Genomic DNA, 23,034 nt, shown 5'->3' on the forward strand with positions numbered 1-23,034 from the left:
TCCACCCCCTGCCGCGCTTCGGGAAGAAAACGAGACTGCCGACCCCCCGCCCATGCTCTCTGTTGAAAACGGAGTCTTATTCAGGAGGCTCCCGGTTATGCGTTCCCCACCCTAACCTGGGTGGGGAAAGAAGCACTATCTTAATTCTTGTAGCCACCCCTCAATTTACCTCCTCCCTAACTCACCTACTCCTCCCCTGCTTGCTAAACCAGTTGGGACTGGAGCTAAAAGGGTTATTTAGGTGAGGTCCCTGCCCTCCCTCGTCCAAGAGCCTGGGATCTGCGTTTTGCTGGGAGGGGGGGAACAGCAGAATGACCGCCAGGTAGGACTGGGGAGGGAGGAATTCGCCGACCATCCTTCCCCACTAGCCGACTCTGACTCATCAGTCAAGACGCTCCCCTCCCTTCCCCCCTTCTTCATCCAGTCTCGGCCTCCTCTCCCCAATCTCCCGCCCCCTCGCCGGTCTTGTCTGGAAGCTGCTTTTCTTTGAGGGCCTCTGACACGGGGGAGGACAGGAAGCAAACCCCTCCAGTGCCCCCTACCCGTTGGGGCTGGGGCCTTAGTTGGAGGAGTAGGGTGGACGGGAGGATGATCTGGATGGTCAATTTGCGGAACACTCCTTCCCCAGGGAGGAGCCTTCCAACCTTCAGGCACTCCTCATGGATTCCCCAACGGTGGTGGGGGGTTGGGGGCTCCATCTCCATCCCTTCCCAAAAGCCCAGCCTTAGCTGCCTCATAAACAGGAAATACCTATTAGGAGGGAGGGGAGGGGAGACGTCTGGAAGAGAGAGTCTGCCCCCTCCCTTCGGTGGGGTCCCCCAGCTGCTAGCTTCTCTTCCTTAAGCTTCAGGGTGGGCTCTAGGAGTAGATGCTGGGGACCTGGGCTGGTGTCCCCTTCCTAGGGCATCTGGCCCAGACTGGGTGGAGGGTCCTCCTTCGCTTTGTTACTCAGGTGGCGATTGATTGTGAAGGTTCCCTCACCCCTGCCCAGAGTCTGCACAGCTGGCTAGAACTGGCTGGGGGGAGGGTTACAGATGTGGAGGCTTAAGTGTTTATGAGACCCCTTCTCTCCACCTTAATTTTGCTGAGGGAGTATGAAATGATGGACAGATGCAGAGTTGTCTGGGGGTTGAAAAGAGGGCCTGCCAAGGGATGGGGATCCCTTCCCTTCCCTTGGGCTTAGGAGAGGGTGGGGGAGGGGAGCTGTAAGCAAAGCTACACACTAACTCCAGCACTTCCATTCACATTGTGGATATCCCCACCCCTAGCTTTCCCTATCTCCACCCCCGAGAGGAGGGGGAAGTCGGGGGAGGGGAGGATAGAAGGCTTCAGAGGGATATGATTGAAGCCATCCACACTTAAACAGTTATCTCCTTGGCAGCATCCCCTGCCTATGTCCTCCCCTGCCTATGTCCACCCCTCCCCACATTCCCCAGGGCAGAGGTCAGCACTACAGGGAACCAAAGTAACAGAACTTTAGCCTGGAATTTTGGATACCTCGGTTTGCATTCCAGCTTTGCCACTCACTAGCAAATGACCAGGGACAACTGATTTCCCCATTGTGAACTCTAGCTTTACCCTCAGTAATAGGTACCTGCGGCTTGTTGAGAATTAAAGGAGACAATGTATGCCCAGTCACCTAGCCCAATGCAAGCTATGTAGTCAGTACTCAATATATATTAGCCCCTTCCTGCTTTCTTTGAAGTTATCTGTTATTTTAAGGGGGCCAGGAATGGGCTAGATTTTCACTCTCTACTGTCCATGAATTTGCCTTCCCCCAATCTTGTAGCCACTCACCCCTAAGGCCACTCATTCCAAACAACTAGCCTGGCCAGATTCCATGCTGATAACCAATCACTTGAGTGGACAAAGGGGCTTACAACCCACCCAATAGAGAGGACTTTGCCTCCTCTGAATCTAAAGTTCCCGTCTCTTAGATTACACATGTGGAAGGCAAGAAAGAAGGAAAATAGAATTTGTTGAGTATTTGCTATGTGCCAGGCACTGTGCTAGGTATTTCATACCTGAGACCTCGTTTGCTTTTCATGACAACCTTTAGGAAAAAGGTGCTGTTACCTCCAGTGAACAAGCAAGAAAACACAGTGAGAAATATTAATAAATTCAAACTTTCTGTAAAACATTCTTTTCTTCCTGCTAGCTAGTTAATGCCTCCTTTAAACCTTGGTTATACCTTTACCTCCTCTGGGAAGGTACCCCTCTTACTCCTACTCCAGCTGATCTATTGGTCCTGTTTTCCTTTAAGGAAATATCATCTCAATACTGTTGGATGGGTGATTAAGGTAAGTGGTTTCAGCTTCTTGAGGAACCAGGCTTAGGGAGGTTGAGTAACTTACCCAAGTTCGCACAGCTGACAAGTACTTGACCCAGTGCTCTTCTCTGCCTTGCTTCTAGTTTGGACTAGATCTAGGGAAGGAAAGGAAAACATCAGTGGAGCAGCTCTGGGAATTGTGCTCCAGGCAAAAATGGGAGAAGTCGCAGATGCCTGGCAGATAGACTGGGGGTAAGGTAGGGAGGCAGTGAGTCTGTGTGAAAGGTCTTTAATGAGTGTCCTGGAGGGTGGCAAGTTTGGCTGATTTGGATGGATGGATTTGAGAACCCAGTATTTTCTTTTTTTGAGGTGAAATCACATGACAAACTAACCATTTTAAAGTGAGTAATTCAGTGGCATTCAGTATTTTTTAATATCAGTCAATAATTCAAGACGGACTCTAGACATGGGGAAGAAACAAAGTGGGAGGTGCGAGGTAAGAGGTGAAGTAAGGAAAGGGGAAGGGAAGAGAAGCCCCACAGAAAGGCAGACAGCAGAAGCAATGAGCTAGACTAGCCTCAGAACAGATGGGCTCCCTATTTCTCCCAGCTCCTAGAACCTGTCCCATCCAGCTCCTTCTCCTGATCTTGACCTTGACCTTCTCTATTTTTCCCTACATTTTCTTTACCTCTGAAGCTTCCTCAAATACTTATTGCCATTGCTTTTTCAAGGATGAATCTTCTTTTTCCATCAAGATAACAAGTGATATATGTCTTATTGATGGCTCTATTCCCAACACCTAATAATGCCTAGAATCTGATATGTATCCTGTAACATTTATTGAATGATTATAAGAATTCTGATAAGATTTATTTTTCCCTGCTCCAACACCTTCCCCTCTTACCCATTTACCATCAGCATCACTATCAACATTTACCACGACCTTTCTCTGCCAGAGCAGTTTCTTAAAGATGTATAAGAAACTCTCCAGAAACCTGTTAAATATGTAGAAGTCCCCTTATTTCTGGAGGAAAGGGATATAGAAATCTGCATTTGAAAGAAATGCCTCAATTGGTTCCTAAGCATGCCAACATTGGAAAATAATTCCTTGTAAAAGGGTCCCTGCCCTTCAGAGCATTCTCATCAAATGCAATGAAACCTATTCTTTCATCTCTCCTTCCATAAGAAGCTGATTGGAACAATGAGGGTGGGGAGGGTACAATGAGGGTGGGGAGGGTATAGCTCCAGTAGTAGGGCGCATGTTCAGTATGCACAAGGTCCTAGGTTCAATCCCCACTACCTTTATTAAAAAATAGGTAAATAATTGGCCCTGAATCAAGGCCAGCAGCTTGCTGAAGCTGTTCGTTTCAAGCAGGAGCCAAAAGAGTCTTTATGGTCTGTTGGCCATTTCAGAACTTTGGAAATGTAATGGGCAATTCATTAGAAAGAAAGATCTGGTATCACTGGTGATAGATGTGGGCTGATACTTATTTGTAGTTAATGAATACTGGAATTCCAAAATTTAAAGATCCCTGATTTAATTTGTTCATTAGAATTACAATGCTGTTGGATCCAGTTACTACCCAAAAAAATTGCTGTGGGTTTTCCACAAAAACAGTAGGATGATTCTTTTTGAGTTGTTTATTGGATTATAAAAATGCTTCTATATTATGGACATTGCTTGAGAAAATTACTTTCATAGTAAAGCACTTGTTAAATATAAACAAACAAACAAACAAACCTAATTACCCCCCCAAAAAAACTTAAGAAAAAAAAATGAAGATATACAACTAGGAACAAAGGAGCCAAATAAAATAATCTACTTACTATGTGCCCCTTGGCAAATTGTTTAAACCTCCCTTAGCCTCAGTATCTTCCTCAGTAGAATGGGGACAGTAATCCCTACTTTTCTAATTCTTCCAGGGATATTGCAGGGATTCTGTGAAATGAGACAGCAAGCTGAGGACTGTAGACCATACCTCAAATATGGGTTGTTTACGGCTAAAAATAAAGCACTAAAAGGGATATTGCCTGAAGGGTTGTGACTCTCTGGAAGAATAACTGCAAACCAGGTGTATTAATTATCTATTACTGTGCAACAAGATACCCTCAAATTTAGCATCTGAGAACAATAAACTTCCACTATCTCACTTAGTTCTTAAGGGTCAAGAATCCAGGAGTGGCTAAGCTGCTGGTTCTGGCTCAGGGTTTCTCAGAAGGTAGTAGTCAAGCTGTTGTCCACATCTGCAGTCATCTCGAGGTTTGACTGGGGCTAGAGAATCTGCTTCCAAGTTCACTCTTGAGGTTATTGGCAGGCCTCATTCTTCAATGGCTGCTCAATGGAGTCTCCAATTTTTTGCCACTTGGGGTTCTCCATGGGGCTGCTTACAGCAGGGCACATTGCTTTCACTAGAGTAAGAGATCTGAAAGAGAGAGAGGCAGAGAGAGAACAAAAGCACCTAGGCTAAAAGCCTCAGTCTTTTTATCATCTTATCTTGGAAGTGATATATCATCGCTTCTGGCTTATATTATTGGTCACAGACCAATCCTGGTACAATATGGGAGGGAACGTACATAAGAGTGTGAATAACAGAAGGCAGAAATTATTGGGAGCCACCCTGGGAGTTTCTGACCACACCAGGTCTGGTCCTCAGTGTTGTAGTTCTGGAGGTTCAATTTAGGAAGTGAATCAGAATTCATCAGATTAAGGAGACTGACTCACACAAATTAAATACAGATGAAACATTAGGTTGGTACTACTCTCCCTCTTTTCTTGAACTCCTTAGTTAATCTAGTCTTCCTTTTGAACATAACAAATGTATTCCCACTGGAGTGTCCATGCACTGGCTGTTCTTACCACAGAATGCTCTTTGAATGATTAGCTCTTCCTTGTGATTCAGGGCTTACTTCAGATACCTCCTCAGAGGCCTAACCTGATCACACCATATAAAATTGTTCTCTCTTAACCTCTTAACATTCTCATTCCATTTATTTTATTTTGTTTTTTTTTTTACTTTTTTTTATCCCATTTATTTTTTATTGCACTTTTGGTACTCTGAAATTATTTTGACTCTTCATTTAATTGAAGATTGCCTCCCACTAGAATATGAGCTTTGTTGGTTTTTTTTTTCTTCTTCTTCCTTTTTTTTTGTTAATGGAGATGTTGGGGATTGAACCCAGAACCTCTTGCATGCTAAGCACTGGCTCTACCCCTGAGCTATACCCTCACCCCCTAGGAAGGTTTTTTTTTTTGTTCTTGTTGGTCTGTATTATTATTGCTGTATTTCCAGTACCTAAAATAATGCCTGGCACATAGTAGGCACTCAATAGATAGACAAGAGTGCTGATTTGTTAATTCATACCAAGAAATGTATGTCACGTGAACTGGGTGTTTTGTCTCACTTAATCAACACACTTTCTCTCCATTGAAAGTGATATGAGAAGTCAGTTATAATCAGATGAGTCTTTGGTGAACATGGAGTCAGGCAAAGACATGATTGTTCAGCCAATGTTTGGTGGCCTATGTCTCTGAGGTTTTCCTTCAGGGCCCTTAGGAATGCACCTGCCAAAGAGACTAGTAGCCACAACACCTCTGTCTAGGTAGCACTGGAGACCTATATATATATATATATAAAATTAGATTTCATGTAGACAGCACATGTGGGTGCATATCGTTTTATCAGATGCTGAGTAAAGCAAAAATGGCACAACTTTCTTTCGTTAACATGAATCTTTTTCCCAAAGCCTAATCATCATAATACTGACCATAGTTAGTGCCCAAATCACCTTAGAGTATGTTTCTTCACAGAGGAAGAATTGTGCTACCCTATATTGGTTCTTACTGATTTCTCATAGGCAAATTATTTCCAAGTTTATTTGAAATAAATTTATTGTGACCCTCATGTGACTGTTTTATAGAGAAAAATGTGAAAAGATTCAGTGCACCCAAAAGATTAATAAGCAATTAACTAAAAGGACATTGCATTAGTCTTTCCAGGCTTCCATAACAGGATACCACAGACTAAGTGGCTTGAACAACAGAAATTTATTTCTCACAGCTCTGGAAGTTTGAAGTTCAAGATCATGGAGCTGGCAGGGCTGGTTTCTAGTGAGACCTTTCCCTGGCTTGCAGGTGTCTCTTCCTCTTCTGACAACAGTCCTAGTGGATTAGGCCCCCATCTTTATTATGTCATTTAGCCTTAATTACCTCTTTAAAGGCGCTGGCTCCAAATATAGTCACATTGGGTATGGAGCCCTTCAACATATGAATTATGCCCATGGGGTGGGGAGGAGGCAGATGACACATAAAATTCAGTCCATAACAGAGGTCTCCTCTCATGAATTTTTTTGTGGGAATATGTATTGATGCAACCTTCTTAAAGGGTAATTTGGCATTATCTGCCAAAATTTCAAATGTGTACATTCTTTAACTCAGCAATTTCCTTTCAAGGAAAACTATTACATGTACAAGAATGTTTTCTGTAACTTAATTTGTAGTTGTGAAAAACTAAAACTAAAAATATAATTTAATAATTGATATATTCATTTAATGGAACTGGAACTCACTAAGATCTCAATAAATATTGGTTAATGGACAACATATTGTTACATGAAAAAAAGCAAGTTGTAGAACCATATATGTAGAATGGTCCCATTTTTGAATAAAGAAGATCCATGTGTGTCTATATACATTTTTAAGGTTAAAACTGTTTATTTAGAAAGGGTGAATGATTGTATGCTAATTAGGACAGCTAGGTTGTATAAAAAGTAACTTGAAATTCCCTTTTTGATGTCCTCCAAGAGTTGGATTACATTATATGTGTTTTGTTCTTTCTTCAGACCTGGAAAAAAATTTACAACTGATATGTTAACGAATTATTTATTCCTCCCCTTCTCATGTTTAGAAATCCTTATGATCCTTCAGATAGTTCCTTCTGGAACAAACTTTCCACTTCTCCTCCAGCCAACCCCAGTGGGTTCACCTTTACAGGCTCTGGGACAAGGACAAGAGGTAAGGCATGTGATTGTTTCTTCACTGGAATTTATACATTTTTATATGCATAGAAAAAGCGTGGATGAATACGCACCAAAGATAACAAGGGTTAAATCTGGAGAGCAGAACTGGAATTTGTAGGCCAAGTATATTTTTTACTTAAATAGTTTTGTACCTTTTGAAATGATTTTTAAACTTTTGTAGTATAAACCTTTACAAAAAAATAGGAAAACAATAATACGAAGTAGCTTCTAAAAAGCAAATGAGTAAATTATAGAGATAGAGACGGACTGTAGAAACACAGAGCAGGATCATGATTGGCTGGGACGACCCAAAAGGCTTTCCTGGATAAAACGGGATGAAAGATGTTTCCAGGTTCAAGCATTCCAGACAGAAAAACAACGGCAGGAAAACACCTGTTGTCTTAGCAAGACAGCAAGATGATGTGCAGCAGCAAGAAATAAATTTGGTAATGAGACGCCAACGTAAATTTCAGAGAGACACCGAGAATGCGGTGTTTAAGGTTAAACTCACAGTAGTGCCGCAGTGTATTAGGTGAGGCTTAGCTCCTGGAGTGCGAGTGCCCACGAGGGGGTGCTATTTCAAAACATAGGCCCACTTGAACTAAGGTGAAAGGTATGTACAGCAGGTAAAACATAAGACAAAAGAGGGTGTTCCGACAATTGGACAAATTAGGAAAATTAAAAGATGCGCAAATGTTAACTCGCCTGTTACCTCGTTCTCCCCAACTAGGTTCCCCCGCGAAACACAAAATTGCATTACAGTATACCGATAGCACGTGCCACTCGGGGTCAGCTTCATGAGACTACTGTTCCCAGGCTTCCTCGCGAGGCAAGAGCCCTCTTTCCGGGTGCAAGTGGGTATCGCCGCTGGGTCTTCTGGGATCCGTAGTCTTGCGGTGTCTTTCGGGAGTTGTAGTTCCCGTCGCACAATCGGCAGGGCGAGGCGGCGCCAGCGATCAGAGCTGCGCTGGGTGTTGAGGGGCCAAGATGGCGGCGCGCCGGGGACGGAAAGACGGAGTCGCGCCGCCTCTGAGTGGGGGCCCCGGCCCCGACCCAGGCGGTGGGGTGCGCGGCAGCAGCTGGGGGAGTCGCAGCCAAGCGCCATATGGCACTGTAGGCTCTGTAAGCGGCGGGGAGCAGGTAAGAGACTGGCTGGCGGCCCACGGCTGCCAGCAAAGCGGCGTGTGCCGGGCGGTGACACGTGGACGCCACAGGAAAGGGAAGAAGCGCTCGGGAGTCGATGCCGGGTGACTGCAGGAGACGGGTTGGGCCGAGCGGACCTGGGTCGTTTGCTAGGGGGATGCGAGTGGAGGCGCAGTCCTTATAGCCATTTCTCCCGAACGCCAGAGGTGCAGAACCAGGTGTCGGAAACATGGTCCGTGGTGGGGGTGGGGGTCAGGGATTCGGACTTGGAGTAGAAGACTAAGATCCCTCTCTAAGGATGCCGAGTTGGGGTGCTCCTAGCCCCGCGCTGCAGTCCCTTTTCGGAGCCACGTGGGGTTGTGGGGAGCGGTTTTGCCGGGAGAACTTGTCTGCTTCCCCTCCCCCTCTAGGCGGCCCCGGCACCCACGTGGGTTGGGCTTGGAGGGGGTGGCCCGCGGGTCCACGTGGGGGCGGGGAGGGGATGTCCACGTGGCTCCCGCTCCAGGCTGCCCGGCGTCTGGTATCCGCGCTGGAGCCGCACTGCCGGGAACTGGGTGTGTCTCAGCCGGTCCCGCCATCTCCTATCTGGGTTGGGGGCCCCTGGGTGGGAAGGAAGGTAGACTCAACTTTGCCCAGAGCCTTGGAGTTTTTTTCCTCCTGCTTTGATCCGCGTCGCCTCTCGACAGTGGGTGGTGAAGGACTTTCCAGATGTGCGGGTCGTCTGTTCCCTGCGGATGGCGGAGTGTGTTGGGGAGGGTAAAAAGCTGAAGATGAGTGCTGTGGGGTGAGCTTGTGGCGGCTTCTGTCTGAACGGCTCGGGGTGCGTTGTGAGTCACGGGCACTGGCGTTTTGGTTGCCTGCAGACCTGTCTCATTCGTGTTTCAAAGGGTATGAGGAGTGTCAGCATGTACGTGGGACAGGCTTAAATAAGGGAAAGGGAATCCTCTCTGTCCTCACTTCTTCCTCCATCTCTTTTGAGGAGGCAGCTAAGGCCTTCTTTGAACTGACATACAAATTGAGATAATCTGTGTTTAAATTTTTCTGGAATTTTTGCTGGGGAGGGGAAGAGTTGGAGGTGATTTGAGAACTATTCAACACTAGCCGAAAATTTATTGAATGAGGAGGGGATTTTTTTCTGTAATATTCTTTTTTCTTGGCCTTCAGTTCCCCATATTTAAAAGTGTTATCTTCCCACTTCTCACCAGGGCTTCTTAAAAAAGTTCCCACCCAGAGTGGTGGTGGGCAAGACTTAGTCTGAGCTGTTATCTCTCTTAAGCAATTAAGCTGAGTCCTCGAACGCTTTTTTTCCTTCTTGTCTCTAGGTGGGAGTTGGGCTGCAGGCTGTCCATAATGTCAGTTCTAGCAGGCCATTCCAGGCCCCCCTACCCTTCTCTTTTTTTCTCAGAGGCCCCATCTTGTAGGGCTAGTGCTGCCCACCCTTATGGGGAGAGGCAGGAAGTATCCATGATCCAGCTGTAATCCAAGTTAGATGATCATTTGGGGTTGGAGAGGATCTCATGGTGAGGTTGTTCACCACAAACACACACAATGATGAGCGTGTGGAAGCTAGTCAACCAGCTATTTATTGAGATTCCATTATTTTCAGACACAAGGGATACTGTGGTAAACCACACAGGGTCCCTGTCCTCCAGGATCTTATGTTTTTATCAGGATACACAGATAGTAACTAATGATGAGTGGGACAAAAGGAAAGTGCCTATTTGGGATTATATAACCAGCAGTAGTAATCTATTTTGCAGGTCTGGAAAGGAACATTTTAAACTAAGACTGTGTGTGGTGGGGGCAGGGGGGAATTTTGTCAGAGGAAATAGTACGTGAAAGCCTCAAGGTAGGAGAGAACATGACTTATTGGAGAAAGCTGTGTGGCTACTGTATACAGAGATAGGCAGAGTGTTGAGAGAAGACGCATTAGGGAAGAATCTGGAGGAAAATACCAGGACCACTGTAAGCCATTTAAGGACTTTAGAACTAATGCTGAGAGCAGGAAGATGCCCTTGGAGAGGATGAGGGAGGGTCTCAAAAAGTGATCAAAATGTGTGTTTTTGTTTTTTGTTTTTTGTTTTTTGTTTTAGTTTTAGTTTGTGGCTGGTTTTGAACACTGCAGGACACACTGGATGTGGGAAAGCCAGTTGGGAGGTTGTTAAAGATGCTGGTGGCTGGCTCATTTTTAGCCTGGGCTTGGCCCCTAGATGATCTTGGTACTCTGGGAGCTGTGCTGTTTGTAGGATGGGTGAGGTCAGATGAAGAGCGGGGTGTCTCTCACTGGGGCTCCAATACCTACGTGATAGAGGTGGTGATGAGTAGTTCGTAGAGCTGGGTATTGTCTTAAGATTCTGGCCTAGTGGCTGGGTCAGGTAGGTGGCAGGGCAAGTCAAGATGCAGCCTCCTTGCTCACTTAGGAGTGTTTGCTGAGCCAGGTGATATTCAGCAGCTGGTTATAATTACAGGATTATGAAGGCCTGGGAGGAGTTAGTGGCTAAAACCTGCCACCTTGCACTTCGTCTCCGGGCCTGGCCTCCTAAAGTGTCCCTATCTATCTTTTCCTCTCCTTGGGCATTGTAACTCCTCAGCTTGGTGAGGATGGTAGGGGGTGTAGTCACATCTGTTGCTTTTTTTCTTTTGGAAAAGGTACAGAGTTTTCCCTTTGCTACCAAAGGAGAGAGGAGACTGGCTTGTCCGTGTTTGCTCCTCTTTGATCTTTGCATCATCTGTAGTTTCTTGTAGTGGAGGTATTCTGGTACTCTGGCCTCTGGCCTTGCCAGCCCTTCCAGCCACTTTTGGCCCTGCCCACGCCCACACTCTTGACAGGCCTGGGCGGGTGGCTCCCTGCCTGACAAGGCTGAAGATGTTGCTAGTTCTTAGGGAAGAGTTGGGGTGGGGCTTTTCCATCCACAGAATCAAGCTTTCTCTTCTTTTGCTCTAACCTAGTAGGGATAGGGAAGAGACTTTTCCCTTGGTACTACCTTTGAGAGGTTGGGTGCACACTGTAGGACCTTCAAGATAAAAGTCTGAAATAAGTGTGAATATCAACTGTGTATACTCTGATACACTGTGCCAGGCATCATGGATAACCAGGAAGCGTAAGCTCAGTTTAAACCCCTTCCAAGAACCAAGAAGAATATAAACAGAGTACAAAGGGTGATTTGCCCCCAGAGGTACTTGGAATCCAGTTTTAGTAATGATGCAAGGAATGTCATAGGGTGGGGAGAGGGCAGGATGTGATTGCCAGAGAAGTGAGTGGTACAAAAAATGAATTCTGGGGTGTGAAGAGAGCATGGGTTGGGAAAGCCTGAGTCTAAACCTTTTTTCACTCAGAAGGTGGGCAAAAACACTGTCATCTGGTTGGGGCTTTGGCTTATAGGCTGTACTTACCTCTTCTCAGCAAGTCCAGAGGTTTGGCTGTGGTGGGGCCCCTGCCGAGTCCAAGGTCATTGGTGGAGGGCTGGGTGCCTGGTTTACAGAGGACATCAATCAGCTGCCCCAGAGGGCGCATGCCCTGCAGCCTTCACCACACCTTTCTGACCTTCCCGCCTTTGCCCCAGGTGCTGCTACATGAGGAGGGGGATGATTCTGGCTTTGTCAGTCTGTCTCGGCTGGGGCCCTGTTTGAGGGACAAGGACCTGGAGATGGAGGAGCTGATACTGCAGGATGGGACACTGCTGGGGACCATGCACAGTTACATGGATGCCTCCCTCATCTCCCTCATCGAGGATTTTGGTAGCCTTGGAGAGGTGAGCTAGGGCTGGGCTTGGAGGTCTTCAGGCAGGAGCTTTGGCTATGGTTCAGTGGCTCTGCTCTCCCAGAACCTTGACTTCTAGATACCCAACCTGAATCACTGAAGTATATTTTCATTTCTAAGTGAGAGTTGGGCTGCAGACTGCCAGCCATGTCCCATGTCCCATGTCCCATGTAAAACGATACCCTGGCAGGCTTAGACTATAGCGCAAGGCTTTTTTCCCCCTCCCCGGGCCCCTGACTTACATGTCCTGAGAGTCCTAATCTTTGTTTTGAGTCCAACTCTGGCTTAGCCAAGGGTTGTCTGCTGAGCATCCCACATCTTACCTGAGGGTGGAGGGAGTGTGAAATATAAGCTTGAGATTCAGTTTTGACAGGCCTCTGTTGACACTAGAGAGGTGTGGGTGGTAGTAAATGAGATCGGAACCCATGCCTCCTGGTACTCAAATCTCTCTCTGGCAAATTGAGCTGAACTGAGTCTGGGATTCTGTTTCTCTTCGCATCCTGTCCTCAGTAGCCCAGTACATCATTAGGGATGTTGGTAGGACCTTCCTGTTGTCTTTCCTAAGCAGAGCAGATTATCTCTGGAGGACCAGAATGAAGTGTCGCTGCTCACAGCTCTCACAGAGATCTTGGACAATGCAGATTCCGAGAACCTGTCTCCGTTTGACAGCATTCCTGACTCAGAGCTGCTTGTGTCACCTCGGGAGGGCTCCTCTGTAAGTGTGGGACCAGGGGAAAGGATGTATGGTTTATGCAAGGGTTAGAACTACGTATGTGGGCCCACTCATGTAGCTCAGAAGCACAAACTGATTTCAGGTCTTTTTCTCCCTTTAGCTACACAGGCTGCTCAGTCTCTCTCGGACACCCCCAGAACGTGACCTCATCACCCCAGCTGATCCACTGGGCTCCAGCACAGGCAGTAGTAGAATGAATGGGGTAAGCATGACCTAGGGAGCCTCATGGTCTCCCAGCGGGGAGGAGCATGTGGGGACAGGTCTGGAAAAATATGTTCCTGGAGAAAACTCCTTTTGCAGCTTCCCTTCTCTCTTGTAGGTTGAGATGTCTCTCACAGATCCCCCTTGGGACTTCTCTCCACCCTCCTTCTTGGAGACCTCCTCCCCCAAGCTTCCTAGCTGGAGACCCCCAAGATCAAGACCCCGCTGGGGCCAGTCCCCTCCTCCCCAGCAGCGTAGTGATGGGGAAGAGGAGGAGGAGGTGGCTGGCTTCAGCAGTGAGTTGCTTGCTGGGGAGCTCAACAACTCTGTGAGCAGCATCCCAGACTTCCCCATGCACCTGGCCTGTCCCGAGGAGGAAGATAAAACAGCAGCAGCAGAGATGGCAGTGCAGGCAGCTGGTGATGAGAGCATCTCCTCCCTGAGTGAGCTGGTGCGGGCCATGCACCCATATTGCCTGCCCAACCTCACCCACCTGACAGCACTTGAGGATGAGCTTCAGGAGCAGCCGGATGACCTGACGCTGCCTGAGGATTGTGTGGTGCTGGAGATTGTGGGCCAGGCAGCCACAGCTGGCAATGACCTGGAAATACCAGTTGTAGTGCGACAGATCCCTGCTGGACCTCAGCCTGTGCTCCTTGATGACTCCCTAGAGGCCAGTTCGGCCTTGCAGCTGCTCATGCCTACACTAGAGGCAGAGACAGAGGCTGCTGTGCCCAAGGAAGCCCTCTGCCCTGAGAAAGAGAGGTTGTCACTGGACTCAAAGGAAAAGCTGCAGTCGGCCTGCTTGTTGGAGCCCAGGGAGGTCATGGAGCCAGTGGCACCCAAGGGGCCTCAGAACCCACCAGCCAATGCAACGCTGAGTTCCCAGAGAGCTCGAAAGGGCAGGAGGAAGAAGAACAAGGAGCAGCCAGCTGCCTGTGCAGAAAGCTATGCCCGGAGGCTGAGGTCAGCCTCTCGTGGGCAGTCTACAGCGGTTACAGAGGTGACCTCTCAGGCAGGCAAGTTGCCTCAGGAGGACCTTCAGAGAAGGGTTGGGCCTTCCTGTGGTAGAGGGAAACCCCGGGCTTGGGCTCGGGCCTGGGCAGCTGCCTTGGAGAAGCCTAGCTCTGGGATCTTGGAGAGTAGTGCTGGACAAGCTATTCCTGCTCAAGAAGGTCCGCCAGACCTCTACCCCAACCTGGTTGACCCCATCCAAGCCGACCCTGTTTCAGCCCATCTCTTGGTTGAATCTGCTCAAGCTGACCCCATGCCACTTGACTCTGTTGAAGCTGATCCTACTGCAGTTGACCCTGTTCTAGCTGACCCTGTACCTGTTGCTCCTGCATTGGTTGACCTTGCTTCAGCCAGCTCAGAGCTTGTTGACCCTCTCCCAGCTGACCCAGTGCTGATTGACCCAGTCCTGGCTGACTCGGCAGCAGTTGACCCTGCAGTGGTTGTCCCGATCTCAGATGACTTGCCTTCAGTTGATCCTGTTCTGACTACCCCAGTACAAGTTGACTCTGTTCCCAGTGACCTGGCTCCAGCTGACCCTGTACTAGTTAAGTCTAGGCCAACTGATCCCAGACGTGGTGCAGTATCATCGGCCCAGGGGAGTCCAGTCCCCCAGCTCCTGGAGTCAGAGTCCTCAGACCCCCCAAAGGCCATCAGTCCTGAGGTCAAAGAAGTCGTGGGTCCTCTGAAGGGGGAAGGTGGTACCAGTGCCATAACCCCGGAGGTTAGACCTAGGCCTCTTAGCCTATCTGAGTACCGGCGACGAAGGCAGCAGCGCCAAATAGAGGCAGAAGAGAGGAGCTCCCAGCCCCCAGCTGGGAAGTGGCCCAGCCTCCCAGAGACTCCCACAGGGCTGGCAGACATCCCTTGTCTTGTCATCCCGCCAGCCCCAGCCAAGAAGACAGCTCTGCAGAGAAACCCTGAGGCTCCTCCTGAGGCTTGCTTTGTGCCTGTGGGTCCCTCTCCTGCTTCTCCTAATCCCGAGCCACCTGCAAGCAAACCTATGGCCTCAGCTCCCACTGAGCAGGTGTCATCCCAAGAGATGCCAGTGCCAGCAAGACCTCCACCTCCTACCGTGCAGTCCATGCCCCCTACAATGCCCACTGCTCTGCCTTTTCCCTCAGGTGGGCTGGTCATGACCCCTATGCTGTCCCTTCCCTCAAACGGGCAAGGGGTTCCCAGTGTGCCCCCACCACCCTTGCAGCCTCCGAGTCTTCCAATGTCTATGGGGCCAGTGCCACCTGATCCCTATACCCACTATGGCCCTGTACCACCCTGGCCTTGTTATCCCCCTGTGTCCCCTTCTGGGTATCCTTGCTTGCCACCCCCACCAACGGTGCCCCTAGTGTCTGGTACTCCTGGCGCCTATGCTGTGCCCCCTACTTGTAATGTGCCTTGGGTACCTCCTCCTGCCGCAGTCCCACCTTATAGCTCCACCTGTACCTATGGGCCTTTGGGATGGGGCCCAGGGCTACAACACCCTCCATTCTGGCCTCCTGTTCCCCCACCTCCTTTGTCTCTAACCTCTGTTGGGAGAGCTATTCCTCCATCCAAGGTGGAGCCCAGTGGCATCCCAGCTGGCCCTCCTGAAAGTGTACTAACTGTGCCGATGGCTCCTCCCCTCAGTCTTGGGGCAGCTGGTCAGGGAGCTCCACAGATAGAGCCCACCAAGGTAGAGGTCAAGCCAGTGCCTGCATCTCCCCATCTGAAACACAAGGTGTCCTCCCCGGTGCACAGCCCTCCGATCAAGGCTTCACCGTGCCTGTCTGCTGAGAGTGTATCTGTTGAGGAAACTGCATCAGAGAATCTAAAGCCTGAGACCCAGGAGACTAGGCCCAGGGAGAAGCCTCCATCTCCCGTTGCCAAGGCTGTTCTCACACCTGCATCAAGACAGAGCACTGCCACCAAACTGCCTGCTGTCCACCCAGCCCGTCTAAGGAAACTGTCCTTCCTGCCTAACCCCCGTACCCAGGGTCCTGAGGATGTGGTGCAGGCTTTCATCAGTGAGATTGGTGAGTGCCACATGGTTCAGTTTGAAGAATGGCATGGGGGTTGTATGAGGAGTGCCCGCCACAGACCAGGATAAACCACCTTGATGGAGCTGGCCTTTGTTGGGTTTCTTCGGAGAGTTCTTGAAAGGTGGAAGACTGGATTTGTTTGATTGTTTTCTGCTCTGTGTTGCTGCCTTGGTTTACTGAGTACTGTGGGCAGGGGGAGTATAAGGGGAGAAGTGAGATGATTTGGGACTTCTGGGACCTGTGTGCTCAGTTGACAGGGGCTGGTTTCCAATCCTATGTTGTATGCTTCCACAGGAATTGAGGCATCGGACCTGTCCAGTCTGCTGGAGCAGTTTGAGAAATCAGAAGGTGAGGAAACATGGGTCACTTCGCTGCAACACCTTTTTGTTGATACTTCCTTTGGGTCCTGCCCTCTAGTTGCTTAAACAGGGGGAGGGGGGGATCTCAGCCTTTAGAGCAGCCCACTAATTGGCATGGGGAGACAAGATCCACCTGTGACACAGTCTAAGCCAGGGAGAGGGTGGTGGGTACAGCATGGCAAGAACTATGAAGAGTAGATAGATGAGAGCCAGGTATGTTGGGTTATTTGAGGACATTTTTATAGAGGGACTTGAAAGAGGAATTCAGAGAGTGTGTGTGGTGAATATAAGCAGAGATATAAGATTGCATGTGGTATATTTGGAAGGCAATTGATAGCTCTATTTTTCAGTCCAAGGCATGGATCTAGGTGCTGTGGAGGATACTGTGTCCTCTTCTCAAGGAGTTATGGTCTAATTAGGGAGGAAAATCTTCAGAAATGATTCCTGAATTGGTAACAGGTATCTGTAGTACAAGGCAAAATACAAAATATGATAAGTGTAGATCCAAGAGTATGTTACAAAATTAGGAAGTTAGGAGGGTTATGTAGAACCTGGAATACTAGGCTTAGAAGTTTGGACTTTATCTCAGATTCAGTGGGAGTGTGGATGTTTCTGAGCAGAAAGATGATTAAAAATAGCACCTGGGCACCCTCTGGAAGAGAATGAATCTCTCTTAGGAGAGCCCAGTGGCGAATGTAGGCAAAGTGGATTTTCCTCCTGTGGGTCTCAAAGCCAGCCCTTCTGCGTCTCCTCAGTATGGAAATCTAGTTGGGCTTTTAACTAGTATGGTTTCTTTTCAGCCAAAAAGGAGTGCCCTCCCCCGGCTCCTGCTGACAGCCTGGCTGTAGGAAACTCAGGGTAAGTATGGAGACGTATAAGCGAGTTACCCTACAGCTGTTGGTCAGCAGCCGGCCGGCGCTCCAGGACTGTCAACTGGATGCCTCTGTTACAGGGATGTTTAGTAAGCTCTAGAGTCTTTCCCTGTTCCCCCACCCCCTGCTCAGCCCATCATTACTGGGCACTGTCTTGGGTGGTAAGGTAGGAGGCTGTGTATATGTAAGTACCATCCTCTGGCTGATTCCACATGGTGATGCCTTTGTCTTCTGGCAAGTCATGCCTTTGGGGATTTCTTTCCTTTATTTAATAAACTTTAAGGTTGCTCAACACTGGTGATGGTGTAAGAAAAACGGGGAAGATGTTCATGGCTAGGGCTCCCCTGACTCCTTGGAGGACACAGGCATCCTGGACCTCCTTGTTTCCCCATTCTTCCAGCACTGAGAGGCCTTTTTTCATTTTTCATGTTCATAGTACGCCATCCTGTTAAGCTAAGCATATTTTCCTCCACGTGGATTTTGGGTTGGTTTGAGCTGGGCACATGAGGCTCCTGGCTTGAAAGAAGTAGGGGGTATTCAAGGTCATAGCCTGCCTCTAGGAATTGGGCAGAGCTGAGTTGATACCCAGCCTACATACAGTTCAGTTACTAAGACCTCTTTTGTACTGGAGGAGAATGATAGGGGCAGTTCATGCCCCTCATTCCTCTCTGCACACACCACCTCTCCCCCGTTGCTTTGTGAGAAAAGCAGATGTACAAGATGTCGAGGAGGCAATGAACCAGGCTTTCCCTTTTCCCCCCCGCCAGCAGCGTTGACACTCCCCAGGAGAAGAGGCCCCTAGACCGGTTACAAGCCCCAGAACTGGCCAACGTGGCAGGTGGGTTCAGGGTGGGGATCTCTGCCTTTGATTAGTTTATGCAGCAAATGTTTGTAGAGCCCACTCTGCACCAAGTGTGTGTAGGTGTTGGGGATACAGAGATCTAATCCTCATCCTCGAGGTTCTCACACTCTGCAGGGCAGATGTGTAAACAGATGAGCATGTTGAGTATCAAGAGGTTGTAAAGAAGCCTGTGTGGATTATAGTGAGGTCAGATGAAGGGGGACAGTCAGGGGAGGGGCGTGAGAAAAGCGCTGATACCATTCAGGTAGATTTAGGGGGTGGGGCATTCTAGGTAGATGAAAGAGCTTGAGTGAACTGAAGAAACAAACCTAGCCTGGTATATTTTTGGGAAATTGTGAGCGGTTCATTTTGTGTGGAGTATAGTGGCTGATCAGGGTGGTGGGCAGAGCTAAAGTAAGAGAGAGCTGGAGTGGTAAGTAGGAGGTCAGGTTATGGGAACTTTGAATGCCATGCTAAGCTTTTTGGACTTTATGGTGTACATTGAAGAAGCAGTTGAAAAAGCTTTACCAGATTGGTTTTTGGGTGTTCCTTCCAGTAGGAATGTAGAAGACAGGTGGATGGGTGTGAAGCCCAAGGTAGGAGATTATTAGGAGGTGATTACGAGTCCAGGCAAGATGCAGCCTAGAAGTCAGGCAGTGCAGGGGGTAGGTCTAAGAATGGAGAGGTAGACCAGACATGACCTGGCCACCAGCTAGGTTTGGGCAGTGAGAGGTTGAGGGGGTCAGGAGGACCCTAGCTGGTTGGGTTTCTGTTGCTGGTCTCCAAGATGGGAAATACAGGGAAAGGAGTAGTTCTAACAGTGGGAGAAGCTGGGCTGTTGACCATTGTTAGCATACTTTGTGAGATGAAGTGGGGGTCTCTGGAGCCTGTATACAGTGTTCAGAAGTGTAGAATTGGATCTCATCCTGCTATCTCCATCCTCCCTCCCCTCACAGGGCTCACCCCTCCAGCTACCCCTCCCCATCAGTTATGGAAGCCCCTGGCTGCTGTTTCACTGCTGGCTAAAGCCAAATCTCCTAAGTCTACCGCCCAGGAGGGAACCCTGAAGCCTGAAGGAGTTACAGAGGCCAAACATCCAGCTGCAGCCCGCTTCCAAGAAGGGGTCCATGGCCCTAGTCCAGTCCATGTGGGCTCTGGGGACCATGACTATTGTGTCCGGAGCAGGACCCCCCCAAAAAAGACGCCGGCCCTAGTCATTCCAGAGGTGGGCTCCCGGTGGAACGTCAAACGCCATCAGGATATCACCATCAAACCCGTCTTGTCCCTGGGCCCAGCCAGCCCTCTTCCCCCATGCACAGCTGCCTCCCAGGAGCCACTTGATCACAGGACTAGCAATGAGCAGGCAGATACTCCAGCCCCCTGCCTTGCCCCATCTGCCTTGCTGTCCCCTGAGGCCTCACCCTGCCGGAATGACATGAACACTAGGACTCCCCCTGAGCCCTCAGCCAAGCAGCAGTCAGTTCGCTGTTACCGAAAAGCCTGCAGGTCAGCCAGCCCCCCAGGCCAGGGCTGGCAGGGCCGCCGTGGCCGCAGCAGCCGTTCTGTCAGCTCTGGGTCCAACCGGACCAGCGAAGCATCTTCCTCCTCATCCTCATCGTCGTCTTCCTCATCCCGGTCCCGGTCCCGGTCCCTCTCCCCCCCACACAAGAGGTGGCGAAGGTGAGCTCTGATGGCCTGTTAGGTCCTCTCTGCTTAGGAAGTTCATAAACTCTACTCTGGTTTACTTTGAGAGCTTTTGTACATTGAGTTGGATACTTTCAGGCACTGAGGCTTCTATTTCTGTCTTCGGCTTTTTTCTTCTCCCCCTTTTCTGGATTGTTGAAGGAGGTAAGCTGTGAGAACATAGATAGCTTCTGTCCCCTGTTGGACTTTGGGATATCTGAGGTCTCCTGATTTCTGGAGACCTACCTTGGGGAGACCATTAGGGTGTGATCTTGACCATGTTGATTCCTTTGCATACTGTATCAATCCTCATTTATGGTATCTTCCTGATGGTATGTGAGACAGTGGGCTAGTGGGTTGTTAATGGCAGATAGTCCTTTAATCATCTGTTGAGAAAAAAGTCTGGGACAGTTCCTTTGGGTGTCACAATGGCCTCATCTGTTTTCTGGCAGTACTTTTTTCTCAGTAATAGACCCAAATTTTCCCACTGAATCAATGAATTTTTGTTTTTTGATGGTGAAGCTTGTTTTCAGAAATGGCTGCTAGCACAGGTCTAGCACAGTCACCTCCCCTTAATGCCCTGTTGATAGTACTTTTATGAGACGTGAAGGAAGGAGGATCCCAGAGACCCAGACCTGACATCCCAGCTAGCTGTAAGACCTGGGGCCCAGCCCTTTATCTCTGAGTCTCCATTTTTTTCTTTTCTGATTTATTAAATACTTTTCAATGTTTAATTGCATAATTGAAAATAAATATGACCTGTGCCAAAACACTCTAAAACATCTAAAGTTCATAAGGTTCTCAGTTTGGTCATCTGCGAAGAATTCTAGACCTCTTCTGCTGTGCTTTGCGTTTGGTCCTGAGCTTCCTGACGGAGGCACGGCTGGGGCCAAGGTGAGGCAAATGAAATATACCTGTGCCCCTCCCAGCATTACTGCCTGCCCCTTTGTTCTCCAGGTCCAGTTGCAGTTCCTCTGGACGTTCCCGAAGATGCTCTTCCTCTTCCTCATCATCATCTTCCTCTTCCTCTTCCTCATCCTCATCATCCAGTTCCCGAAGCCGGTCCCGCTCTCCATCCCCACGCCGGAGAAGTGACAGGAGGCGGCGGTGAGTGTGTTTTCCAGGGAGTCAGTGTACCTGGGATGCAAGTGCCTGCAAGTTCTGAGACTTGAGCTGTCTTATGTCTGGGGGACTGACAGCACCTTCTCTTTGTCAGGTACAGTTCTTATCGTTCACACGACCATTACCAAAGGCAGAGAGTTCTGCAGAAGGAGCGTGCAATAGTGAGTAGAGGAACAGGTCTTGGGAGGAGGGGGCTTGCTTGTCCCTGAACCATGAGCTCAGAGAGCCATCTGCAGTTGTGTCCCTGAATCATGGTGTGTTAATTTCCTTGATACAACATAGGAAGAGAGAAGAGTGGTCTTCATTGGAAAGATACCTGGACGCATGACTCGGTCAGAGCTGAAACAGAGGTTCTCCGTTTTTGGAGAGATTGAGGAGTGCACCATCCACTTCCGTGTCCAAGGGTAAGGTTGGACCCTAAGGTCAGGATGTCCTTTCTGTCCCATTTATCTGCCTTGATGCTTTTTTGTCTTTTCCCCCTTGCTCTGGTGTGCTGGGCTATGTAGGACACTCTTCATTTCTACAGAGGGTTGGTCATTTGGGGAATGAGAAGACCCACCCCAGTCCCTCACTGTACCCCGGAAGCCATCTCTTCTCTATTGCATGTGCCCAGACAGCCATCTCAGCCTCTTTCTCACCCTCCCCACCAGTGACAACTACGGCTTCGTCACTTACCGCTATGCGGAGGAGGCATTTGCAGCCATTGAGAGTGGCCACAAGCTGAGGCAGGCAGATGAGCAACCCTTTGATCTCTGCTTTGGGGGCCGCAGGCAGTTTTGCAAAAGAAGCTATTCTGATCTTGGTGAGTAGGGGGAGGCCCTGTGCCTTTGGTATACTTCCTCTTCTCTCCGGAAGGGTCCCCAGCCCTTTGAGAGGGAGATTAGGTAGGCAGATTTGTCTTTCTCTGACAGATGAAGAGCCTAAGGGGTGGGATGAGAGGAAAAATGGGGGGCCTCCTGTCTTTTGACTTAAAAGCTGGGCAATTTTAGCTCCATCCATTATTGGGATGGGAGGTGGCGGGCCATTTGAAGACCCTGAAGTTGGGAAGTGTGCTCGGGGGACCTTGATGTTTGTCTCTTTCTACTTTTATAGACTCCAACCGGGAGGACTTTGACCCTGCTCCTGTAAAGAGCAAATTTGATTCTCTTGACTTTGACACATTGTTGAAACAGGCCCAGAAGAACCTCAGGAGGTAACCCTGGGCCCTTCTCCCCTAATCCCCCTTTTCTTTGGAGGTACCCAACCTCCTCCACCCCTCCCCCACTCTAGGGGAGAGAGCTGCTAGTGAGGAGATGACTGTTTTATAAAGAAATGGAAAAAAGTGAAATAAAAATGTGTTAAATCAGATTTTTTTAAAGGTTATTTGTTTTTTATAACAGGCATTGAAACACGGTCACTTACATTCCCATGTAAGAGGGATGGGGCTCCCCCAGTGTTTGGAAACTCTAAGTTACTATGCAGACTAATAAACATAAATTAGAGAGAACTCTCAAGTGCTGCTGTGCTTCTTTCTGTGGAGCTAGTACTAGAAAAGTCCCTTTTCCTCTCTGAACACAACAGGGACATGCTTACCTCATTTAGTTCTTAGAACCCCTCATTGATCAGGTGCAAAATTCTTTTGGACTTGAAACTTTGCTCCTCAAGAATGTTCTCAGTGAAATCAGTCATCTAGAGCAGTGCTTCTCAGATTTTAAAAGGGCATTTGAATCATCTGGAGATCTGTTTAAAATGTGGATTCTGACTTCTGGCATAGGGCCTGAGATTCTGTATCTCCAACAAGGGGATGCTGCTACTGGTCCAGAAAGGAATTTTAATATCAAGGACCCAGAGGAAGCTCACACTTGTTCCAAAATAAACTGCAGCTTGTGTGTACATGGATCACATTAGTTGGAACAGAATGCTTGGTACCCAGCAGGTGCATAGATGCATGCATGTGGATAGACCTTTGGGGAAGGGGGAGTTACACCGAGGAGAGGGGAGTGCCTACTTCGAGAAAGGCAAAAGGG

The 23,034-nt window shown here is 48.7% G+C and overlaps 1 protein-coding gene and 2 non-coding genes across 8 annotated transcripts; 2 read left to right on the forward strand and 1 right to left on the reverse strand.

Annotated features, from left to right (window-relative positions):
• The first annotated feature begins 285 nt into the window (after window positions 1–285).
• On the forward strand, window positions 286–22,375 carry PPRC1 (PPARG related coactivator 1). Of its 6 annotated transcripts, XM_072971794.1 has the most exons (15): window positions 286–322; window positions 7,174–7,280; window positions 11,992–12,180; window positions 12,754–12,903; window positions 13,022–13,123; window positions 13,241–16,145; window positions 16,446–16,499; window positions 17,311–17,368; window positions 18,150–18,220; window positions 19,180–19,903; window positions 20,864–21,013; window positions 21,123–21,189; window positions 21,311–21,432; window positions 21,679–21,830; window positions 22,121–22,375. In XM_072971794.1, exons 2-15 carry the CDS (start codon window positions 7,182–7,184, stop codon window positions 22,222–22,224), a joined length of 4,947 nt encoding a protein of 1,648 aa, XP_072827895.1. In that variant the 5' UTR covers window positions 286–322; window positions 7,174–7,181; the 3' UTR covers window positions 22,225–22,375. The 6 variants fall into 6 exon arrangements, with proteins under 6 accessions (XP_072827895.1, XP_015100127.2, XP_015100126.2 ...); XM_015244640.3 differs by lacking the exons at window positions 286–322; window positions 7,174–7,280 and adding an exon at window positions 8,142–8,425 and having other exon boundaries at window positions 18,153–18,220; XM_015244639.3 differs by lacking the exons at window positions 286–322; window positions 7,174–7,280 and adding an exon at window positions 8,143–8,425.
• LOC116282537 (small nucleolar RNA SNORA2/SNORA34 family) lies at window positions 3,594–3,725 on the forward strand. Its single transcript, XR_004192075.1, has one exon. It is a non-coding gene; the product is annotated as a small nucleolar RNA SNORA2/SNORA34 family (small nucleolar RNA).
• LOC116282535 (small nucleolar RNA SNORD22) lies at window positions 7,185–7,310 on the reverse strand. The gene has a single exon (XR_004192073.1). It is a non-coding gene; the product is annotated as a small nucleolar RNA SNORD22 (small nucleolar RNA).
• Window positions 22,376–23,034: the final 659 nt, after the last annotated feature.

Source organism: Vicugna pacos, chromosome 11 (assembly GCF_048564905.1).
Source record: "Vicugna pacos chromosome 11, VicPac4, whole genome shotgun sequence".
Taxonomy (NCBI): Eukaryota; Metazoa; Chordata; class Mammalia; order Artiodactyla; family Camelidae; genus Vicugna; species Vicugna pacos.

Coding starts and splice junctions, on each gene's coding strand:
- PPRC1 (XM_015244639.3), top strand. CDS start 8,273: ATGGCGGCGCGCCGGGGACGGAAAGACGGAGTCGCGCCGCCTCTGAGT. Junction 8,426..11,991: donor CTGTAAGCGGCGGGGAGCAG/GTAAGAGACTGG, acceptor CCTTTGCCCCAG/GTGCTGCTACATGAGGAGGG. Junction 21,831..22,120: donor AAGAAGCTATTCTGATCTTG/GTGAGTAGGGGG, acceptor CTACTTTTATAG/ACTCCAACCGGGAGGACTTT.